At 30.8% G+C, this 20732-nt stretch overlaps 2 protein-coding genes across 4 annotated transcripts; one reads left to right on the top strand and one right to left on the bottom strand.

The window, feature by feature from the left end:
* The first annotated feature begins 331 nt into the window (after positions 1 to 331).
* On the top strand, positions 332 to 1563 carry LOC149907656 (metallo-beta-lactamase domain-containing protein 1). Its single transcript, XM_090102686.1, has 4 exons — positions 332 to 658; positions 740 to 904; positions 981 to 1091; positions 1168 to 1563. Exons 1-4 carry the CDS (start codon positions 508 to 510, stop codon positions 1365 to 1367), a joined length of 627 nt encoding a protein of 208 aa, XP_089958812.1. The 5' UTR covers positions 332 to 507; the 3' UTR covers positions 1368 to 1563.
* A 509-nt stretch (positions 1564 to 2072) lies between these two features.
* Positions 2073 to 13790, bottom strand: Nhe3 (Na[+]/H[+] hydrogen exchanger 3). Of its 3 annotated transcripts, XM_090102687.1 has the most exons (17): positions 13344 to 13790; positions 12964 to 13113; positions 12486 to 12646; positions 10761 to 10976; positions 10398 to 10471; positions 9657 to 9798; positions 9319 to 9424; positions 8819 to 9021; positions 8413 to 8524; positions 6408 to 6579; positions 5649 to 5700; positions 4965 to 4994; positions 4650 to 4715; positions 4195 to 4269; positions 3702 to 3890; positions 3260 to 3346; positions 2073 to 3000 (listed from the first exon to the last, which is right to left on the bottom strand). In XM_090102687.1, exons 1-17 carry the CDS (start codon positions 13570 to 13572, stop codon positions 2935 to 2937), a joined length of 2130 nt encoding a protein of 709 aa, XP_089958813.1. In that variant the 5' UTR covers positions 13573 to 13790; the 3' UTR covers positions 2073 to 2934. The 3 variants fall into 3 exon arrangements, with proteins under 3 accessions (XP_089958813.1, XP_089958816.1, XP_089958814.1); XM_090102690.1 differs by lacking the exon at positions 4650 to 4715; XM_090102688.1 differs by lacking the exon at positions 4650 to 4715 and having other exon boundaries at positions 6420 to 6579.
* Between the last annotated feature and the right edge of the window lie 6942 nt (positions 13791 to 20732).

Here is a 20732-nt window from a genome sequence, read left to right as displayed (position 1 = left end):
ATATATTTATATTTATTCTATAAATCATTTTCATTTATATTAAAATATATTAATTGAATAGTATTTTTTTATAAAGAGGTGTTACCTTTTTATATTAAATAAAAACTTTGGCATGGAAATATCCTAATCCTAAATTGAGGACGACCAAACAACCAAAATTGATATGGAATACATAAGACTTCTTTCATATGACATGTTTTATATAAACATTTTGATCAAATTGTTTCCACATAATGTGAGCAAAATTTCCTTAGAATTTGGGAGTATTGATCATCTGTTTACAGGTATCATGTCAGTGTCAGCTGTTTATAAACTTCAAGTATGACAATTGATCATGTGTAACAGCTGATCGATTGCATACAAAGTATTATTCGTATTATATATAGTTTAATTATACGAAATACTTATATTTATATAAGAATATCATACAATAAAGGATAAGAGTTCACTTTTCGTGGAATTGATTAATTTACTCGTTAAAAATACAGATATTAGGTATATTCCAAAATGTGTGAAGTGGTTGTTTTGCATGATGGTTATTCCTTTATTAATAATGAGGGTGAAATGATGGCAAATTGTTCATGTACTTTGGTAAAAGGTCCTCACAATATAATTGTTGATACCATGACTCCCTGGGACTCGGAAATAATATTAACTGGTATAAAATGATTGCATAAATGATGAGGATTGTTTGTACTATGTTGTGTGTTTACTTCACTTTTCATTGAATTTGTTTAAGCTCTAATGAAACATCAATTAACCCCTGATGATATACATTTTGTGGTATCAACACATGGACACTCAGATCATACCGGCAATAATAATCTCTTTCTTAAAGCAACCCATATAGTCGGTTTTAGCATATCATTTAGAGATAAGTACTATATTCATCCATTTGAAAATGGTTAGTAAAAATTTAAATTGAAGTGTAATACTTAGTGTAGGTATTTAAAATGCATAACACTTTAGCTACATTTTAGGTGAAGAGTATGTGATAAATGATTTTGTTAAAATAATTCCAACACCTGGACATACTCTATCAGATGTAACAGTTCTAGTCAAATCTGAAGGACAGAATATAGCAATAGCTGGTAAGAAAGATAGTCTATGAGTATTCTTGTTGTGTGTATCTGTGATCAATTAAATTCATACTATTATTTGTTAAAGGTGATTTGTTTGAGAAGTATGAAGATATTAATAACCAAAGCATTTGGCAAGAAGCAGGATCAGAGGATCCTGCCAAACAATTGACAAATAGAACAAAGATTGCCGATATAGCAAATTGGATAATTCCTGGACATGGCCCAAAATTTGAAATCACAGATGAAATCAGGATGTTGTTGAAAAAACAAACTACAGGTGCTTAAAATGTAGTATGTAATATGGAATGATATCATAATGGTTTGTTAATAAAATTAAACACAAGATATTTGGTTCAGTTTTATTAAATATTACAAATGTTCTTTAAAAATTTGGTGAAAAATCAATTATTGAGATAATAAAATCACACTTGTTTAAGACAATTCAATTAAATAATGAAAGGTTATAAATTTGTGATAATCATTTAAACATTATATGAAAATAATGTTGGTCACAGTGTTGAGTGGTTACCAAATTGGATACAAAATAGAGATATTAAATTTTGCTGTTTCTTTTACTTGTTCAAGCAACCAACAACCAAGTTGTTAAAGGCAAAAAGCTTATTAGATCGATAATTTATCCATCCATTATAATATTAACCAAATTATTCTGATCTATTAATTAAAATTATGTACTTGCATTTTAAGCAAAACTATTTCTATCAATTTAGGTTTTATTTTATTAGGATTTTATCTTAAAATATCTAATCTAATAGAGTAATTAAGAAGATGTTCAGCTTAAAATATACTACTTTATTATGAATGTCATGAATTATTTACGCTGAAGTATTTGTAGACATATGTATTAGATGGCACAAATGTTATTATACAGATATTATATTTCATAAGTATTGGTCGACATTGTTTTGAACCGATTTTATTACATTTTCCTTAGATTAAGGATTGGTCGAGGAGACTAATCCTTAATCTAAGACATTTTCTTTGTTACTTACTTAATAAAAATTTCTGATGGACAAATGCTTAAAAATAAAAAACAAATTCAATTTAATACAATCCTAAATTTTTTACGCTTTACAAGCCAAATGAGGGACGTGTATGGTTAATAAATTAACAATAACAAATATAAAACAAAAAAAGAAAAATTTTACAACCTTTCTGAACTCGTAATATGTCCATTAAATGGATTACAATCAAAAGAAGCTTCCAGTTTAAGAAATATAAAGAAAAATCTTTGACATGGATAATAATAATTTCATGTGCACTGTTGTGTTATCTTTAAGAAAATACAATACATAAGTGCTAAACTGTGTCCTTTAATAAATAATTTGCACACAACACATAAAGCTATTTAATGTGCTTCCAAATAGATACATAAGAAAGATTTTACCTTACAACTATCAAAAGAAATACACTAAGATCAAGATGAAAAGAGATAATGTGTACAAATTTAATGTACCTATCTAATAGAAAGATTTATAATCGGAGGTTATATTTCTGGTTTAAATTGGAGTTTCAATATATCGGTCATGGATCGAGACTAAATGCGACATCTTATCTAACATATTAAAATAAATTTATTATATACCTAAAGTGAGATTTTTATGTAAAAATAAAACACCCGAATAAGTAAATTCTGGTCTCATTCCATGACGCGACAATTAAAACCCATAATTATCTACAAAAAACTAAACACGGCTTGTACAACTACGCGCTTGGACATTCCGAAAGCTACCGTATTCCACAACACCGGAAATACGCTATTAAATCGAAGTCGCGACTTCTTTTCAAATTCATTAAAAATTCGTGGCACAAAGAGCAATCGCACAAACATCATTTATATATTACTTCCCGTTATACCTTCTACAGAAATCCGTGTGTCCACTAGTCCTGGCCAAAGTTGCTGCGTGCAATAATTAAAAACAAATGTTAAATTTTCTAATTAAATTACTGTTTAAGACCTTATATCACAGTCGATGATCGATAACGATAAAAACTTATATATTCCCATATCCATTCCGAACGCTAAAAGATAGCTGCAACCAAAAAAGAAAATGTATATAGTAGTAAATAACTTCAAGAATTAACTAAATATGAATATAAAGCCAATGCTCAAGCAAATAACTAATGAGGCATAGTAATTATTATTACATTTAAAATACCTGTGGGTCAATACTTGTAGGAACAGGCTGTGGCTCATCAATACACAAGTCGGAGTCTGAATCGGTCCTTCGAAGACCATTATTATCCTGAAAAATTAATTAAATATTTCTTATAAATAACTGAAGAGACTGAGAAATGAAGTTTAATAAATATCACGTCAGAAAAAAAAACAGAAGCTTGAGTTTAAGTAAATCGAAATTGGATATTCTTAAAAAATACTTTTTAGGTACCTAATCGTTATTTATAAGTATTACTACCATCTTTTTCGGTGGCGTGTCGTTTACCAATTACCTACAGCGATGAGTGACCTGCGACTATATTTTTGTATTTTCTTATCCTAAAGCAATTAACCCATTGAGCCCCGAACGGCCCGATCGGTCCACGACACAATAGATTTTCTATTGTGTCTGTGTGAGTTATTAATTCATAAAAATTCCTCACCCCTTGGGTATATTGCCGTGTGGTGGTCAATAAACGTGCTAGAGGTCTGAAGAACGCTGGCAAAGTCTCTGTTAGCGGTGGTCTCGCGTGTGTTAGCAGAGGTTTGAGCAGACGCGAGTCTATAGCACCCCAGAGCTTGGCCAGTCTGGCCTTCTCACTACCATTGTCACCACTGCCTCGCTGGCTATCCTGATGAATACAAAAATAACGCAATGAGAAAAGGTTAGGAGTTTTGATTTAACATGAAGTAACAAAACAAAGTTAGAAACTGAGGAAGGTCAGAATTAACACGTTTGGTTAAGCGTAAGGATAAGTAAATTTAATTAAAAAGGGGCAATTACGAATATTTTTATAGTCTTCAATGGCAAGATATGAATTTAAATCAAATAAAACACATTTAGTTAAAAATAGAGATAACATTAAAACTAAAATTGGATGCAGCACATGCATTTGTATAGTACAACACATAAAAGAAGAAAAGTAAATTACATACTTCTTGATAGTTTAGTTGCCAAGGCATTATCACTCCGCTCTCGTCTTTGCCCCACTTAACTACCATGCGGCCGCTCTAGACATTAAAACCAAAGAAATTGAACATAATATAACATGCAGTATTGCATAATGATTAATGCGTGCCTTTTCATTCTTCTTTTGTATGTTTCATGCAAATTAATACTGCAGTGTCATGCAAAGAAATACAGATAAAATATTCGTAAGTTGAAAAGATGACAGACAAGAAAGAATAAGTAGTAATTAATTTCCTTTTTAGCATAAAACATGCAAAGAAAGCGCACAATACCAGTGAAATGTCAGTGTTATTCTCGGTAATATTATTGCTCAGGTAAGAAAAAAATATTAAAAGTTAAAGAAGATAATCATGCAATTATGCGCTTATTAATGAATGGTTAGAAACCATCAAAATTTCCGCATGCAATAAAAGCGGCTTACAGATATTCTGTCAGAACTGCCAGTATGTCCGTCCAAATTTCGGAGCCCCAAACTTATTTCCGCAGGCTGGTGACAAATATTTTTATTTTAAAATAAAAATTGTATAATATTCCATATTTGAAAACAGATTAATACCTAATTCGTGCGAAATTAAATCGAATACTTTCACAAAATTGCTTCGCGGAAATTTCTCAGGCATTATTAGCGTTGGATGGTATCCTAAAACGATAGGCATTATCATGGATCTGAATGAATGTTATAATGGTAACAGAAGCACACGTATTAGCTCTGCAAATATCTCTTGTATATACATACCGGGCTGCCCATCTCCGTGGCCTGGTACAGCTGCCACAATAATCGTTTGTTAATCACATGCGCGGTACTGATCCGAGTACGTTACGCAATTTGCTGGTAATAATGCAACCTCACTTTGTTACACACATAAAAATAAGATATTTCTTGACTTGAAACAGCTTTATAATAGCTATTAATAAGTTCCTTTTCAAAAAATTCAGATACGTCAATAAATTGGGGAATTAAAAAAAAATTATTAAATTTGCAATGGCAACACTGAACATTACAAATCAAAATGTTGCCTACTATTATATATTGATTTATTTTGTGAGGATGCATTACTAATGAGTGAAGCGACATTTTATGGATAACAAGACACTGAATGACGACTAAACTAATATTTGATTATCTCGTAAACACGAAGTGATGAATCTAAAAAGATTCGATGTTTCTAAACATTACCTGAACGTAACAACAAAGCATAAAGTACTACAAAATTAGTGCATTTATATAATTTGCTAAGCAAGAGCAATCTGTTAGCACTATTATTTTTTACATAATATTAAATACTGTCTTTGTACCATATGCCGTCAGAATAGAATAGAGATTGCTATGTATAATAGAAAAAAACTTGCAATGTGTATTTTAAAGTTAGCTCAGATACCAGCATCGTGCAATATAATATTTTTATATCCATATACTTACATTTCTCACGTCTCTGAATGGTAGAGCGTCACTTTCATCGTTCTGCCCTTGACTGTAAAAATGAAAACAGGATTCATGTAGATTGTAGACATATAAACTCACTTACAATTTTAAATAAAAATTGTAGAGTAAATTAAGTACATATTTTATTTTGCGAATAAAATCTTTGAATTATGTATTGAGCTTCAGTGCTGCTTCACGGGGAGACACGAGATGAAAAATATTACAGACTATGTCATGTCTATGGTAATGGTATGGTAAAAGAATTGTGTAGTTAGGGTAAATTATCTTGAGTTGCAAGTTGCATTATAATTGCACCATTGCATACCTTGAGTTTACAAACTAATTCAGAGATTTAGAAGCAGATAAGAATAGGTTAAAAATTAAAATTACCAAGCAACCTTTTAGAAATTAAGGCACCAACACAGGAAAATATAATCTTTTCCACTGGTTTTCTAACATATCATAAGTATAACAGATATTGGATGATATTCATAAATAAATAAAGCTAATATTGAACTAAAAATAATAATAAAAGTATTAGTCCAATGATTGAGAGCGGGCTGTACCAGTTGACCAGTCTAAGAATGTCTTTACGAAAACTTAGAAATACTATTTTCACGAAAGCATATTATCAACAATTAATGTGTTTGCAACTAACACGTTAAATAATCGAGCACAACCCACCCAAAAAGAGCAATGAAATGTGATTAGTTCGTTAATTTGCATGCACAATATAAAATGGAATGATCGTTCAACCTAAGCTCGTACCCAGTGGGTATACGCAAGTAAGCGAGCGCGTGCGTCGCGGCCCCGCCCTGTAGCACCACAGTCGCGATCACTATTAGCGATGTTGTTGTTAACATCGCTTGCCTCGCTTCGGATACCGTGTTGCGGATAGCCAGTGCGAAAGACATGGCCCCTCGGAGTCCTGGATGATGAGAAACAAATAATTTATTAATCTTAAGACTAGGTTTTATTGTAAATGGGCCACCTATGGTCACTTCCGCTTAGAAACACTTGTTTTGTCGCAGGTACTTTGCATTTAGGGATTGTTTTCGGGTCTACAGATCCCTCACTCACCGTATGAAATGGGATACTTGATAGCATATTGTTAGTACCAGTTCACACTTCAGTGCGAGCCTAACCATGATAGCTTGAAACGTTAATTTGCCACCAATGTTTATTTAAATTAAAATCCAATCCAACTCAATCAATAAAACAAATTCTTCATATAGACTATGAATAATTTATTGAATTTAATATGATTACTCAGTTTGTAACAGAAAGTAGTACATTCAAACCATCAATAGCTCATATTATATTATAGTCGAGCCAATTTAATAGGCAACATTTGACGTCTATCAATTTTATCTTCGAAGAGAGGTAACCTGCTTAAAAACATCGATTAAAGTGAATTAATCGATACGGATTTTAAACATTTGTCAATCGAATTTATTAATTTATGATGATTTTTATTCACAAGTAATCAATGCATTCGATTCTAGATGTCAGATTTCGATTTTTAGAGTAACGTCTCTGGTATTTAAAAAGAAAAAAGGTTTATTGACACAAAATTGTAGCGACGTCAGTTCTTCAATTCAGAAATTGTTTATTATGTTTAGAATGGTTTATCAGTAAAATGAAATCTTAAAATTACTTGTATCGGTCATTATTATTATAAATATGTGATCGTAATTGAAAAAAGTTAAGCAAATGTGCAGTTCTAACAAAACGAAATATCATGTTATTCTATGTTGTCGTTACTAGGTTACGTTGTTGAATTTTGTTGAACTGTCAAATGTTGCCTATTAAAATGGCTCTACTATAATAGAAGTAAAATTATAATAATATTAGTTTAATATCTTTACCTATTTGTGACGATTATAGCTGTAACTAATTGGCTTTCCATTAAGCGCAATTGATTTTATTCGATGTCCAGTGGGCGTTATTTTAATCATTTGTGATGTGCATCTAAAGGCTAATTATAGTTTTCTCTAAATCCATAGAGGAAATAAGATTTTTAGGTATCATAATAATATATAAATATGGACTTGAAATATAACCTAAAACAAGAAAGCTATTCGAACACTCGAAAAAGTTCATATAGTCACTTTGCAATTTATGGGACTTAAAATTCCTACAATGGAAAATTCACTCATTATGAATGACGTCACAATGACATACTAAGGTTAGGGTTATCATTGTACAAATGAAAATTTTAATGACTAAATAAAATGACTATGTGTAATGTAGAAACGATTATTTTTTATTAGTTTATGACTAGTTATTTTCAGCCGTAATGCTAACAAAGGCATCATAATTATATATAAAGTTATTGTAAATAGAAAAATACCAAAGTTAACAAGATTATTAGTTGTTATCATTACGTATACAAGACGCCATATATATTTGATTTATTTCTTTATTATTTATTGTATTTATCAATAATTATCAAAGCTTATACAGTGTAATGCAATTTTTATCTTATAAACAAAAGATATAATTATTAGCAAGACGATTTCCTTTTGTTTAAAGTGCAAGACAGGATATTACATTTATGTATTTATGACAAAACACGTGTTGTTTTTGTTTTATCATAATCTATTAACTTAATAATATTTTTGTGTGATAGTAAATATTATTCACGTCAATAGGTATAAAAGTAACATCCGGATCAGATAGACAGCGGATTTTTTTTTATATTTTCAACTTTATGATTATAAAATCTACTAATAAAAAGTACAAATAAATATTAACTTACCAGAGAAGAAAAGCATGTGTTGGAAATTCAGGGGTATAGGTGGTTTTCGTCCGAGATTCAGCAAGAATGACAGAGGGTAGATGTTCACAGCCCGACCAAGAGTTGAGGTTAACTGTAGTTTATGTTAAGGATTATTATTATTTTTCATTAAAATATTTTCGGTTAAAAGTAAAAAATTGGCCATTATTTATACATAATAGTGAAATGGATATTTCAAATATATTTTTTTCTTATACTTAAATATGTTTTAAGACTTTCTCATATTATCCCTGACAGATAATTTGATTCTTTTGAAGTAAATTTACATACACTATTTGTCCGTTAAACTGAACAGATCATATCAGGAAGCTGTGAAAGCTGCAAAACAAATGTGTGAAAACTCGTTTGTTTATTTTAAAAAGGATACAAATCCAGCAATAATAAACCATGGATCGAAGTGATGTTTCGGGAATGTGAACATAGACACGCCGATGTAAGTGAATATGAAATTCTCGGCGAGGAAATTGAGCAATTCGAACAACTGCTTCGTCCTATTCCTTGAGTCTGCAGATAGGTTGTTGTATGTGTAATGCGCTTGGCATATACCACAGAATAGTACAGCTACGACACCTGTAATAAAGATGTAATTTGTTAATGTAAAATCATAAATAATTGTTAACTAATTGCGCCGTCTTGTATTATGAAAAAGAAAAAAAAATTCTTAATATTTTTACAAAACCGGGCTTATTAACTCGATTACAAAAGTGATAGGGCTGATTTATAATCGAATAAAAATAATTAAATAGTTAGAAATATCACAACGAAAAAAAAGTTCTATTAGTTTCCTTCATTGAATTTTTTTTAAGAATAACACAAAAATCGGTATCCATTCGATTCAAAATATAAAAGAAATAAACAAAAATTTACCTGTAAGCTCGCAAACTTCCGCAATAAGAAAAGCAGCATATGACATGAGCACGAAGAGAGCAGATTCGAGCAGCGGCCAATCACGCACGTGAGTGAACTTTGTCATGTGTTGCGGTGTTAAGGAAATAATTAACAAACACATACTATTTCTATTTGAAAAAGGTATAACGTAAAAATGTACACAAAGAACATATTTAATTTCAAGGAAATTTTTGGAAAAATTAGATTTTTTTTTAAATTAGTATTTTTAGTTTATTTTCAAATAAATTTTAATAATTAACCGAAAATTGGCTGTATTACACTGAGGCAAGTCATAAAAATGTATTTAAAAAGGATATAAATGCAGTCAAACATCCCATCAGAGCACCAACAATTAGTGAAAGACTGAAAATTCCGATGAAGTCGCCAATGGCCGCCAAAAATGCTGTTATTTCAAATTCACCATCCGTTGAGTATCTCTTCTCATAATTTTGTATGGCTCTGAAATATCATTTTTAAAGTAAGTAAATAAACTCCATTAATTTCTACTTCATAAATTGCGTTTTCTCGAGAAACTCATGTTTATTAATATCTTTATTAGTAATTGTTTGATAGCACAATTCATTAACTAAATCGCTTCGAACATTAGGTCTTGCAGAAGATATACCAGCAGAAAACTATAAAAATATCATGCCATAACTGTATTAATTACATAAACTAAGAATGATTATTTGAATAATTTAAACTCAATCTGTAATCAATTAATTGATAGTATTTTAATACTTCAATTATGTTTTGAATATAACTATTGAATCTTAATCTTAAAAATAGACACACAAACATTGTCTTACAATTAACAACTCAATCACAAACAAAAATTGCCTGTAGCAAAACTCTGCCGACGTGTGTAATAGGCAGACTTTTATAAAAGTGGACTTTGAACATTATTGCCAAAAAATAAGGGAATAATTGCAATGAAAGTTTTATATAACGCCACTCGGACACGCTTTGATTATTTTTAATGATTAGGAGTCCAGTTCTTTTAAAGTGCATGCATGCAATCTATTTTTAATTACTGAATAAATTTATACAAAGATTACCCGCTGAGTACTAAAGCCACTGCATCATTGAGAACACTCTCACCAAATATCATTGCATAGAGATTGACATCAACCTAAAAGTAAATATACAAAGAGTAAATTAATGTCATGTGCTGTTCTTTAAAAGTAATCTTATTTAAAGAGTGTGTTTATATAAAAACTAGCTGCGCGCCCTTGGGTTGGCAGAAACAAAGTAACTTTATAATCTTTTCTTGAATTTTCATAATCGCTCTAGTTCTTTGTAGTTTATTTATTTCATTCAAATTTAATACAATAACAATATATGTATAAGAAATGTCCAAAGTTTTCTATTTAAAATATTAATTCATTTGAAATTTTATAGTTCAGACAACAATAACATACCTTCAATTGCGAAAAAATAGCTAGTACAGTCAATGGATCAGTAGGCGAAATTAGAGCACCAAAATACAAGGTGTCCAGGAAAGTAAAACTCGAAGCCAGCGACGCAGGCATCAGTTGAACGAATCCATACATTAGCGATCCAATAACGAGAGCAGAGAGCGCTGTTCCGACCATAGCAAACGTCAATATAGCACCTAAATTACGAAAGAAGTATTTCTGGAAGAAAATAATTAAAAAAAAATATTTAGAACATATGAAAAGTAGAATTATTTGATCTGAAAACTAGTAAAGTAGAATCCATTTTATATGGTATTTCATCTTGTAGAGGACTAAAAAGCAGTTAAAGTTGTATGAAAATATTATTATCTTAAAAATAACTTGCAAATTCAGTATGTTCAAGTGCTTACAGTATAATGTCCTGTTTAACATTCAAATAAAGTCAAAGTCATTTGTATTCACAAATAAATAGTGTGTAAATAGCTTGTATTCATAAATGAAGTGGTGTTTTCAACAATGTGACTATGTCTAGAAGTATAACACAATAATAAGAAATTAAGTGTAAACGAAAATTTTATAAGAATATGAAAACAGATATTAATTCTTCATATTTTATTTACAAAACATACATATTACAAAGGCTATTTTAGCTATTGGTGCTATGAATACCTTTCCTTATCAATCACAAAATTTTCCTTCAACAATTGTTTATTAATATGAATGTTAATTAATATAAATGTTCGAATTGCCATTTCCTAGTACTGTAACACAAATTTGATAGTTTTAGTTCCATCCATAATATTTTTATGTATATCTCACAGGTAGAATAACAACTATTCTGTATTAGTTAGTTCTTTAAAGAAACGAATCTTCAATGGCGGCGCTTATCATTCCCTCTCGCTCACACACGGCCGTACGGTATGCAAAAAAAAAATGGAAAAATAAAATCACTAAAATGTATTTGATTTTCCCTATAATAGTTTTTATCATAAATTTACAATGACAATTATGCATTTGCGAAAGTAAATAATGTTTTATTGGAATTTGACAAAATATGTTCTTTGGGAAAAGTTGTTCAGTTTTATGGGCTTATTACAAGTATTATGGGGATTTTATTACATTCTGTATACGTAAATATGATAATTTTATATAAATACACAAATACAATAACAAAAAAGTTTGTCAACAAACAATTTGAAATAATTAATAAAATAATTATCAATTTACGTTATTTTTATTTTCTTTTTTGATGATCCTACCATCTGTCAAAGTCAGCTTTGGCCGCCATTGAAGATTCGTTTCTTTATTGAACTGACTAATATTTCCATATATTTTATTAGTTATTTAAGTGTCATCATCCTAACAAAATATTTTATAGGAGCTAGCAATGTTAAACGTTTATAAACGCAACCACTACCACCAGCCAGACAACCCGGACTCTAACCGAAATAGCAAGAGAAACAGTATATCAAAAACCCAACTATACTAAAATGACTTTTTTTAAAACATTACTAGCTCACGTACCAATAGAACTTCTTGTATGTGTATGTTTCTGTATAGCCATCATTATAAAAATATAAACTCAATCTGGTTTGGGGCAGATATCTTTAAATATGATTAAAACTAATGTTTGTGCTTGTGATAAAATCTACATTTATTGTGCATATGTTATCTTATTTGATTATGATGAATAAAAATGTGGCTATTAAAAACTCATTTGGGACTTACCCGCTTTAAGCAATACCCTGCATGAAAAATAATAGGCGGTAGAATTATATTGAAAAATATTTCTGGATCAAATGTTGCTTTGAGATCTATTTCATTTTGTTCCACATTCACAATTTCTCCTCTAAAGCTATAAGCATATGTTTTATTTGGTATAGAAGCATCTGCAATACAAATATATTAGTAAGTAAGAGTTTAGAAATTATATTGATTGGTAAAGCAATACATCAAATAATATTATAATGATCTATCAGTTTCCTCAGATTCACTTGGGTCGATCCAAGTTATCCAACTAAGTATACTGTATAGTATGGCATTAATTAATGTTAAAAGAATTTTTAAAATCAGTATTTGGTAATTAGTTAGGTATACTAGTGAGTATTGAGGTAACAAACAAAAAATCTAACCTTTCCTCTTTACACTATTAGTTTAGGTAACCTTCATAGCTTTTTGCTTGTGCTGTTTAAAATGATATACTGACCTCCAGGTATTATTTTATCTGGAAAGTGAAATCGCACCATGTCTGGTGGGACAGACAGGTTGTATTTGGAGTCCGGGTCTGGGTGAGCATCAATGTATGTGATTTCGTTTGTACTGCTTCCATAGCGGATTATGGCACCTACTATGAGACCTGAAAACATTTATTGTTGTTAAAACTTTGCACCAAATGAATTTTATGTATTGTATTGAGTACAATAAACTTTAATGAATTGATACTCCATGTAGATACTTTTAATCTTATCTATCTAATTTAGGTAAATGTCTACTGTCAATTACAATATGTATATTTTGTTTGAGATACCTTTAATATCAAGGTCAACTTTAGGAGTATTTTTAAGAACCACTGTTGTCTTAGCTTACCATATATAACAGCCAAGCCGGTTTCGTGGAGCCAGCTCACACGACGATGTTTAAATACCCAGATAGTCAGTACAGTAAGAGTAAGAAGACATGTATAAATAAGTAGATTCAAACTATCTATTCTATGAAGCAAAGTAGCTTTAGCATCTAAGGCTATATCTGTTCCTGATGCGTCACATGACACTATTATGTATAAAAAGATATTTACGAAAGCAATATATAGATTCATCTTGCACAATGAAATAAAATATCACATCACAGGAAAAATCGATTAAAAATTATGTTTAGCACACATCACATAGCACTTTACAGTTACGTTATCTGATTTGTTGTCTGAACTTCTTCGGCTTTAGCTAAATTATATTCTATTTAACGAATTGTCCTCTTTTGTTAATCTTCATTCGATTCTATGGATTGATTGAAAACACCGAAACGATTTCAACTTTTGTGACGATTTTGTCAAATTGACATAATTTTGACATATAAACAACTGCTTCTGCTCGTTTCAAATTCTGACATTGGAAATACATCTTTATTTTCTTGGCGATAAAGATCCAAACAAGAAATCCAAAGTTGTTCTTTTTAAAGAGATAGCTGTCATTGAAATGTCAATACAGTTGACATTTTTGATTTTTTTGCATTTTAACTTGGGTTCGTGGGAATTGACCAACTTTCTATGATAAAATAAAAGATCATGAAATTATTATTATTAAATGCTGTTTATGTACAACAAATTATCTATTCAAAATACATTTAATATTAGGAAGTTATTTTGCTGTGGGCCCTCGGGCCCTCCTTACAAGCCTAACAACTTCTTAAATTGGTATTTAATTTAAATTTGTAACTTTATGTGTAATTTTTGTAATTGTTATTAATTGAATGTTTTAATTTGTAAAAAAGAAATTTGCACGCCATTTAAAATAGCAGCATATGCGAGAAAAAAATATTGTATAACACCTTAATGACCATATACGAGCAAACAAATATTATATTTGAATTGAATTTGAATTTATAAAAAAAAATACTAGAATATAAAATTTGAACATAGTTATCAATTTTCATACCACCTAGAACTAACTTCATGCTGTTAAAAAAATTCCATCGCGCCAAAAGAAGTATAACTTCAAAAAAATAATCTTTCACTACCCAATTCCGAAGTGAAAAAAGCTATGGTGCTGAATGGTTCATTCAAACGAAGAAAATCATTAGAAAAACAGAAAAAAAAGAAAAGATATGGACAGCGATGGTGCTCTAGACAAAATTTTACTGGTAAATAAACTTTACAATTGAAAAAGATATTCTAAAAACATTGATGAAATTGTAGTTTTTTAAAGTTATTTATATATTGTCATTGATTTGGTTAATGCGACTTAAATCGAAAGTCGCGAATCTAGTGTTTTACTCATGAAAATGAAATAACATTACCTACAATATTTTTCTGTTACTTACAAAACAATAACATTTTTTTTGCTTCAAAAAAATGAATATTATTTATATAGTCACCACCGTATCAATAAAATAATTGTCAATTATACTTGATGATTGATTGATTACTTGATGACTATGGGATTAGGGTGGTGTCTGGTGATCACACAAACTTGAAGTTAAGTAAGGCTAAGTAATGAACGCGAAGACTTAAAAAATGAAACATTGCAATGGACAAATAAATTGTAATAGAATTTTTAATTACAACCTAAATGTAACATAATAAATACCTACAAATTTAAAGCGTCAAGGCAGAACTATATTTTTATAGGAGTAATGAGGTTTACACGTAAGTGTTACAATTAAATATTTAAGTAGACAATTTTTTTTATTCTCAATAGGCTATATATTAATTATTCATAACTACGTTTTAAAAAATTCAGTTTAAAACATTGGTGTGTAAAAGTGAAGGGCGGAAGCTAAGACAATGTTGGAGGTCATAAGGTAGTTAATACCTATCTGTGAGTTCCGAAGAATTGTTAGGGAGCCTTTAGTATTATTGTCGAAGTATATTATTATTAGTCTGTGGTATTATATAATATGCATGTATGTGTGTTATTTTAACTTTTTTTTATATTCTAAGAGCATTGCTCTTTATATTATGTGCGCCTGAGGTAAAAACTTGCGAATGGATTTTGGCAGATGCCGACACTATCACACTAGTGACCACAGCTAGTGACCGTTTCCATTAAATACTTTCTAGATTTCTAATTAAAAAAAAACTCTGGATGGTACTCGATATTCCTTCTAGGTAGGTAGATACTAACGCTCTAAACTTAAGTAGTCTGTATGTTGACCAGCGAGCATGAGAAGGTTCAGCTTACAACAATCAGGCTTCTCTATCACGTCTTTTTCCCAATTTCGAATACTATCTGGGCTGTTCGATCTTTACTGAACCATGCACATTGTTTTTACAAGATATCCTACTCCGAATCCAGATATAAAATTCTCATAAATCGGTTCCATTGATACAGTATGTGTCTAGGTACTATGATAGAATGTATTATTGGCGTTAGGTATAAGAGAACATGTTTTAGGTAGGTAGCAAATGACTTATGAAGAAATTGATAATTGACCTTCGCTTAGCATTACTTCCTATTTTTCTTAAGGTTAATGTCGTTTTAGCCCAGGCGCGTAGCTACCGCCGTATCTGCCGTATCAATTATACGGGGCCCCCGCGCCAAGGGGTCCCCCAACGTGCGTAAGCAAAAATTACTAAAAACTACCCAATTTTTTTTTCAGAAATGATAAAAGTAAAAAAAAGCAATTTTCTGGCCTCCTGTGTGTATATTTAATTTGAATTGTTTGTAAAAATTTTGGAATACAGATAGATAATTATGATGAATAAATATTTCTTTTAATTTTATGCAAACATTTTTTTTTCTTTTGTGAGAAATCTTTAAACCTTTCCTAAGGGCCCCCAAACAAATTTTTATACGGGGCCCCGCCAAGGCACGCTACGCTTCTGTTTTAGCCTAAAGGGTTAACTTAGCGTTGACATACGAGGTTAATCTAAGTTTGAATAAGTACACTTTATCAGCCGCAGATACTCAATTCGACTGTATCTGTGCTTCGCAATTCTTTATTTATTTGAAATCACCGGATGCATTCGTGGTCCCATTATTTTTTTTGTAGTTAAGAATATTTGAACGCATATTTGAACGCAAGAAGACATAAATATTCTCTTATTATATTTTATGGTAAAAACACAAAAAGATAATGACGAGACTCGTTTACTAAGGTAATCATTTCATAATTTCATAAGGTGTCTTTAAAACTACATATTACCTAGTGCGAAATAATAATAATAATTTTTACTGCATGCTCTTTTTATGAGCTTTATTACAACTCAAGCTTGGGTATTTTGTTTTCAGGGTTTTCCAAGTGGAAAGTCTCAGTATGAGTACGGATAGGATATGCGTACTTGTCACCTTAGAATATAAAACGAACATTCACGGAAATTATCTTCTTTGGAAAATACAAGTGTTAATAATTTAGAAAAATAATTTTAAATCTGGTTATTTTTTAAATCACGCAAAATACGTTTGCATTAACTTCGTACGTACTTCAAAGGTAAGTACTATTTAATAATATGCAGAATCTTAAACATTAATAATGATTGATTGACTGTGATTTTATGCTTAGTTTTAATGATTCTATAGATAATAATTATTTACATGCGGAACTCACGACAATGAATTAGTCGAGGTGCATATTTTAAATTTAAACTAGCTTGGTATCAACAGCCAATGCTTTATTTCCTTTTATTAACTTCCACCTCGTATTCGTTCTATAAAATTTTGTACCTAATTATAGTGCATTTTGTTGTAGATTGTCTCATGTGATATACAATAAGATGAACTTAGCTGAAGACGTATCTACAGCTTACGTCAATCTCATACATTCGTAGTCTATTCTATTGAACGCTACGCTAACAGAAAGCCACTTGACTAGGGGGGACAGCTGTAAAGGATTTGCGACGAGTTCGACTAACGGACCACGCGACAAGCCGCCGGTACCAACGTTCTGACCATCATTTTTCTTTTTCAGACCCCTGTAGAACCGCCATCCTGTTACAAATGACCCGAAATTTTGTGTCAGTATCTTCCGGCCTATAAATTATAATAGTAGCTCAATGACTTTTCCTTACGTCATATTTGTTACAGATTTTCATTATAAAACAACTAGCTTTCCGCCCGCGGCTTCGCCCGCTTTATCTAAAACATAATAAATTATAAACTAAAACCTTCCTCTTGAATCACTTTATCCTATTAAAAAAAACCGCATCAAAATCCGTTGCGTAGTTTTAAAGATTTAAGTAGGGATGTAACGATACATGATTTTGCCGATACGATACCGATACCGATATTTGTAGTAATGTATCGGCGATACCGATACCGATACCGATATCGAAGGCTTGGTAGAAAAATAAATAGTGAATTATGCATAAAAAGTTACCAACATTTAACAGAGACAACTGTTAATCGTATTCTTTTAAATAAAAATGCCAAATCAAAAAACAACAAAACCATTTATTTTAGTATTATTATTTTACGAAGTCAGTTAAACTTTAAGTAATACACATACAATCAGTACCTAATAAAAGTTTACTATTGGTAGAGTTTTTTCAGAAAACAAAGTGCGCACGCGCAGGCGGCCTCCCGCATCGTTCATTGGGCGCGGGTTTTTGAATTATTTAATATCAAAAAAATTGGTTGTTTGTAAAGTAGGTTTACGATCGAGATGTTTACGTGATAACATAATGCAGTGGCAGCGCTCGAGATGAAACGGGAGATCGGTCCGTCTCTCTCTCGTTATACCTGCGATCGCGCTCGTGAGGTTTTGGTGTGACACAAGTTTATGAACATGTCACCCGACTAAAACGATTTTAAAAACGTTATCACGTTAAAAATTAAAAATATTCAAAATTATTTATTTCTTTCCTTTACATAAACAAATTTGTGATTGGAGCACTCCTAGTAAGCAAATAAAATGCTTGTGCCAGGAGGTTCCGCTCTTCCTTAACACTATTACAGAAACAGAAATAAAACAATATGAATGAATACAATGCAAAAACATAAAAGAAAAGAAAGAATTTAATAAAAAAATATCGGTATCGGTTGATTTATTATCGGAGATACCGATATATCGGTATCGGTATCGGTATCGTTACATCCCTAGATTTAAGCATACATAGGGACATAGGGACAGAGAAAGCGACTTTGTTTTATATATTGGTGTATATAATGTATGTATGTATGTATTATATTATAGATTACCGTAGGTACTCTGATTCATTGATTTTGGTTTAGTTGAGTTTCTTATTTTTTTATTATTTCGTTATGATCTGTTGGTTACAAATAAATCATGTTGACAACGCTATTATTTTTTTGTTCAATGTAAATATCTGTATTGTATGTCAAGGTAACCGTTACGGTAAATAAAAATACATAGATTAAATGCATTCCTTCGTTTAAACTGCTCGGATGCTGTTTTTGCATTATGCAATAATATTAATATATTGCATCGGAATTAGGAGTAGATTAATAAACAAACTAGTTATGTTTGTTAACAATTTGATAGATTTTTATTAAAATTACCTACTCTTGTTCTGAGAGTTTTAAAATGACGTGTTATTGTATGTATGAAGTTCTTTATATCTGAAAATTATACGTCATACAGTGATAACATATTTATTATGAATTAGTTGAGGATATTCTAACAAAATTAATAATTATTTCTCTATGTACTTTTAACACTTCATCCCATGTGTAAAAGCCACAAGGAAAATTCAGGCATGTGAATTAAATGTAAAAATTAATAGGAAATTACATTATTGAAATGATTGCATTTTCTTTGATATTGCCTAAGGTCCAAGAGCAAGTAAACCCGAATTGCAATGAATTTTAGTAGATTAATAATTCTATAATCTTTATAATTATTGCACGCCTCATAAGCGAAGCGTTGTGGTGGGTACTACTGTCACTTCGCGCAAAACATCTGATTTTTCAAACTTAAAATGTCTTTATGTATCATACATTGCACTTGTAAGATAATACATACACACACATATTAAGAAAAAACACTATTTTTAACGTTCATGATATTTTTGATGTCATTTTTGTTATTTAAACTAGTTAAAAAACAGTTTAAAAAAGTTCTGTCTTGGACGTCCGTGTGTCTCTATGTGCGGATCCTTTTTCTTGTTAACACGATAGCGACCGAAATACTTTACTAATCGAGTCTTTTTTTTTCTCTTACGCTTGAGTAGGTATGCTCAGGAATAGAACCCTTTCATTTTTCAGGGTCTGATTCGATGTGGTTTAATTGTTATTAAATAAACAAAAATAATAATTAATAAATAATTATTAAAAAAAAATTACGAGGCGTGCACTTTTGGATTTTCCAAATTATTGTTATATTCGATTGTATCAGTGAATGATAGAAGGCATGTAAATTAAATTTTGTTGAGTACCTACGTAACTACATGGAAGTGGGTGAACTATTAAAATAATTTCAAAGTTATTTTTCCAACAAAAAGGTCACAGACTTTCTGTCTTGATTTCCTTGTTGATTGACCTCTATACTTGCTTAAAATGTGAATAGATTGGAAGATTATTTGACTTAAATACCATTGAAATAAAGGGTGATTGAACGGTGAGGTGACGCGCGAATAAAAAGTACCTTTGCTTTTTGTATTAATAAAACCCACATAACATAGTCACGTGTTTCGTAAACTTGACTACCTATAAAGGATGTAAACATAGATTTAAAAGTGTGGGTACATGAATGCATCGAATTTATGAAGCAGAGAGGCAAAGCTACATTTGACGTAGATCCTTCCAATTAATTTTAATTATTTAATCGATGTCCTTAAACGACCTGCGGATAAGTGCGGATACTACGTAGGTAAGTATGTATCCGCGACGAAGCCTTGCACCTACAATCAGCACGTGTGCCGTGCCTCGTGCTTAGATAAATCGACTGAATTTATAGGAAAGGGAAAAGAAAAACTATTACTCTTCAGTTTTTATAACTCCGAGTTTTTATGCTATAATAGCTTCTATCGCGGGCCTTGAGCGCGGGGACCGAATCGAGAAATTCCGTAACGAAAAAACCTCACGCTCCCCACTCCGACGGGCACGGAGGTGTGGCTTGAAGGCATAGCATGCAATACTCAGAGGAATAAATAGCTTTATCGCAGCAGTCCCCGAGTGCCACACGTATTTTATTTATTGTCGTAGACTCATAGGTGGCCCATGTTTTTATAGTATTTAATAGGTAATAATATTTTGATTGACCTTTTCTCGTATATCAATTTTATTTTGTATTTGTTTGAGGTAAAAAAAGGTTATGAGAACCTGTTCATATCCAAAGATCATGCAAAAAAAGTTCATACATGTG

Source organism: Colias eurytheme, chromosome 6 (assembly GCF_061535395.1).
Source record: "Colias eurytheme isolate Ceu_HAF_F1 chromosome 6, ilColEury1 Martin Lab GWU primary, whole genome shotgun sequence".
Lineage (NCBI taxonomy): Eukaryota > Metazoa > Arthropoda > Insecta > Lepidoptera > Pieridae > Colias > Colias eurytheme.
This window is presented reverse-complemented; position numbering and strand designations above follow the sequence as displayed.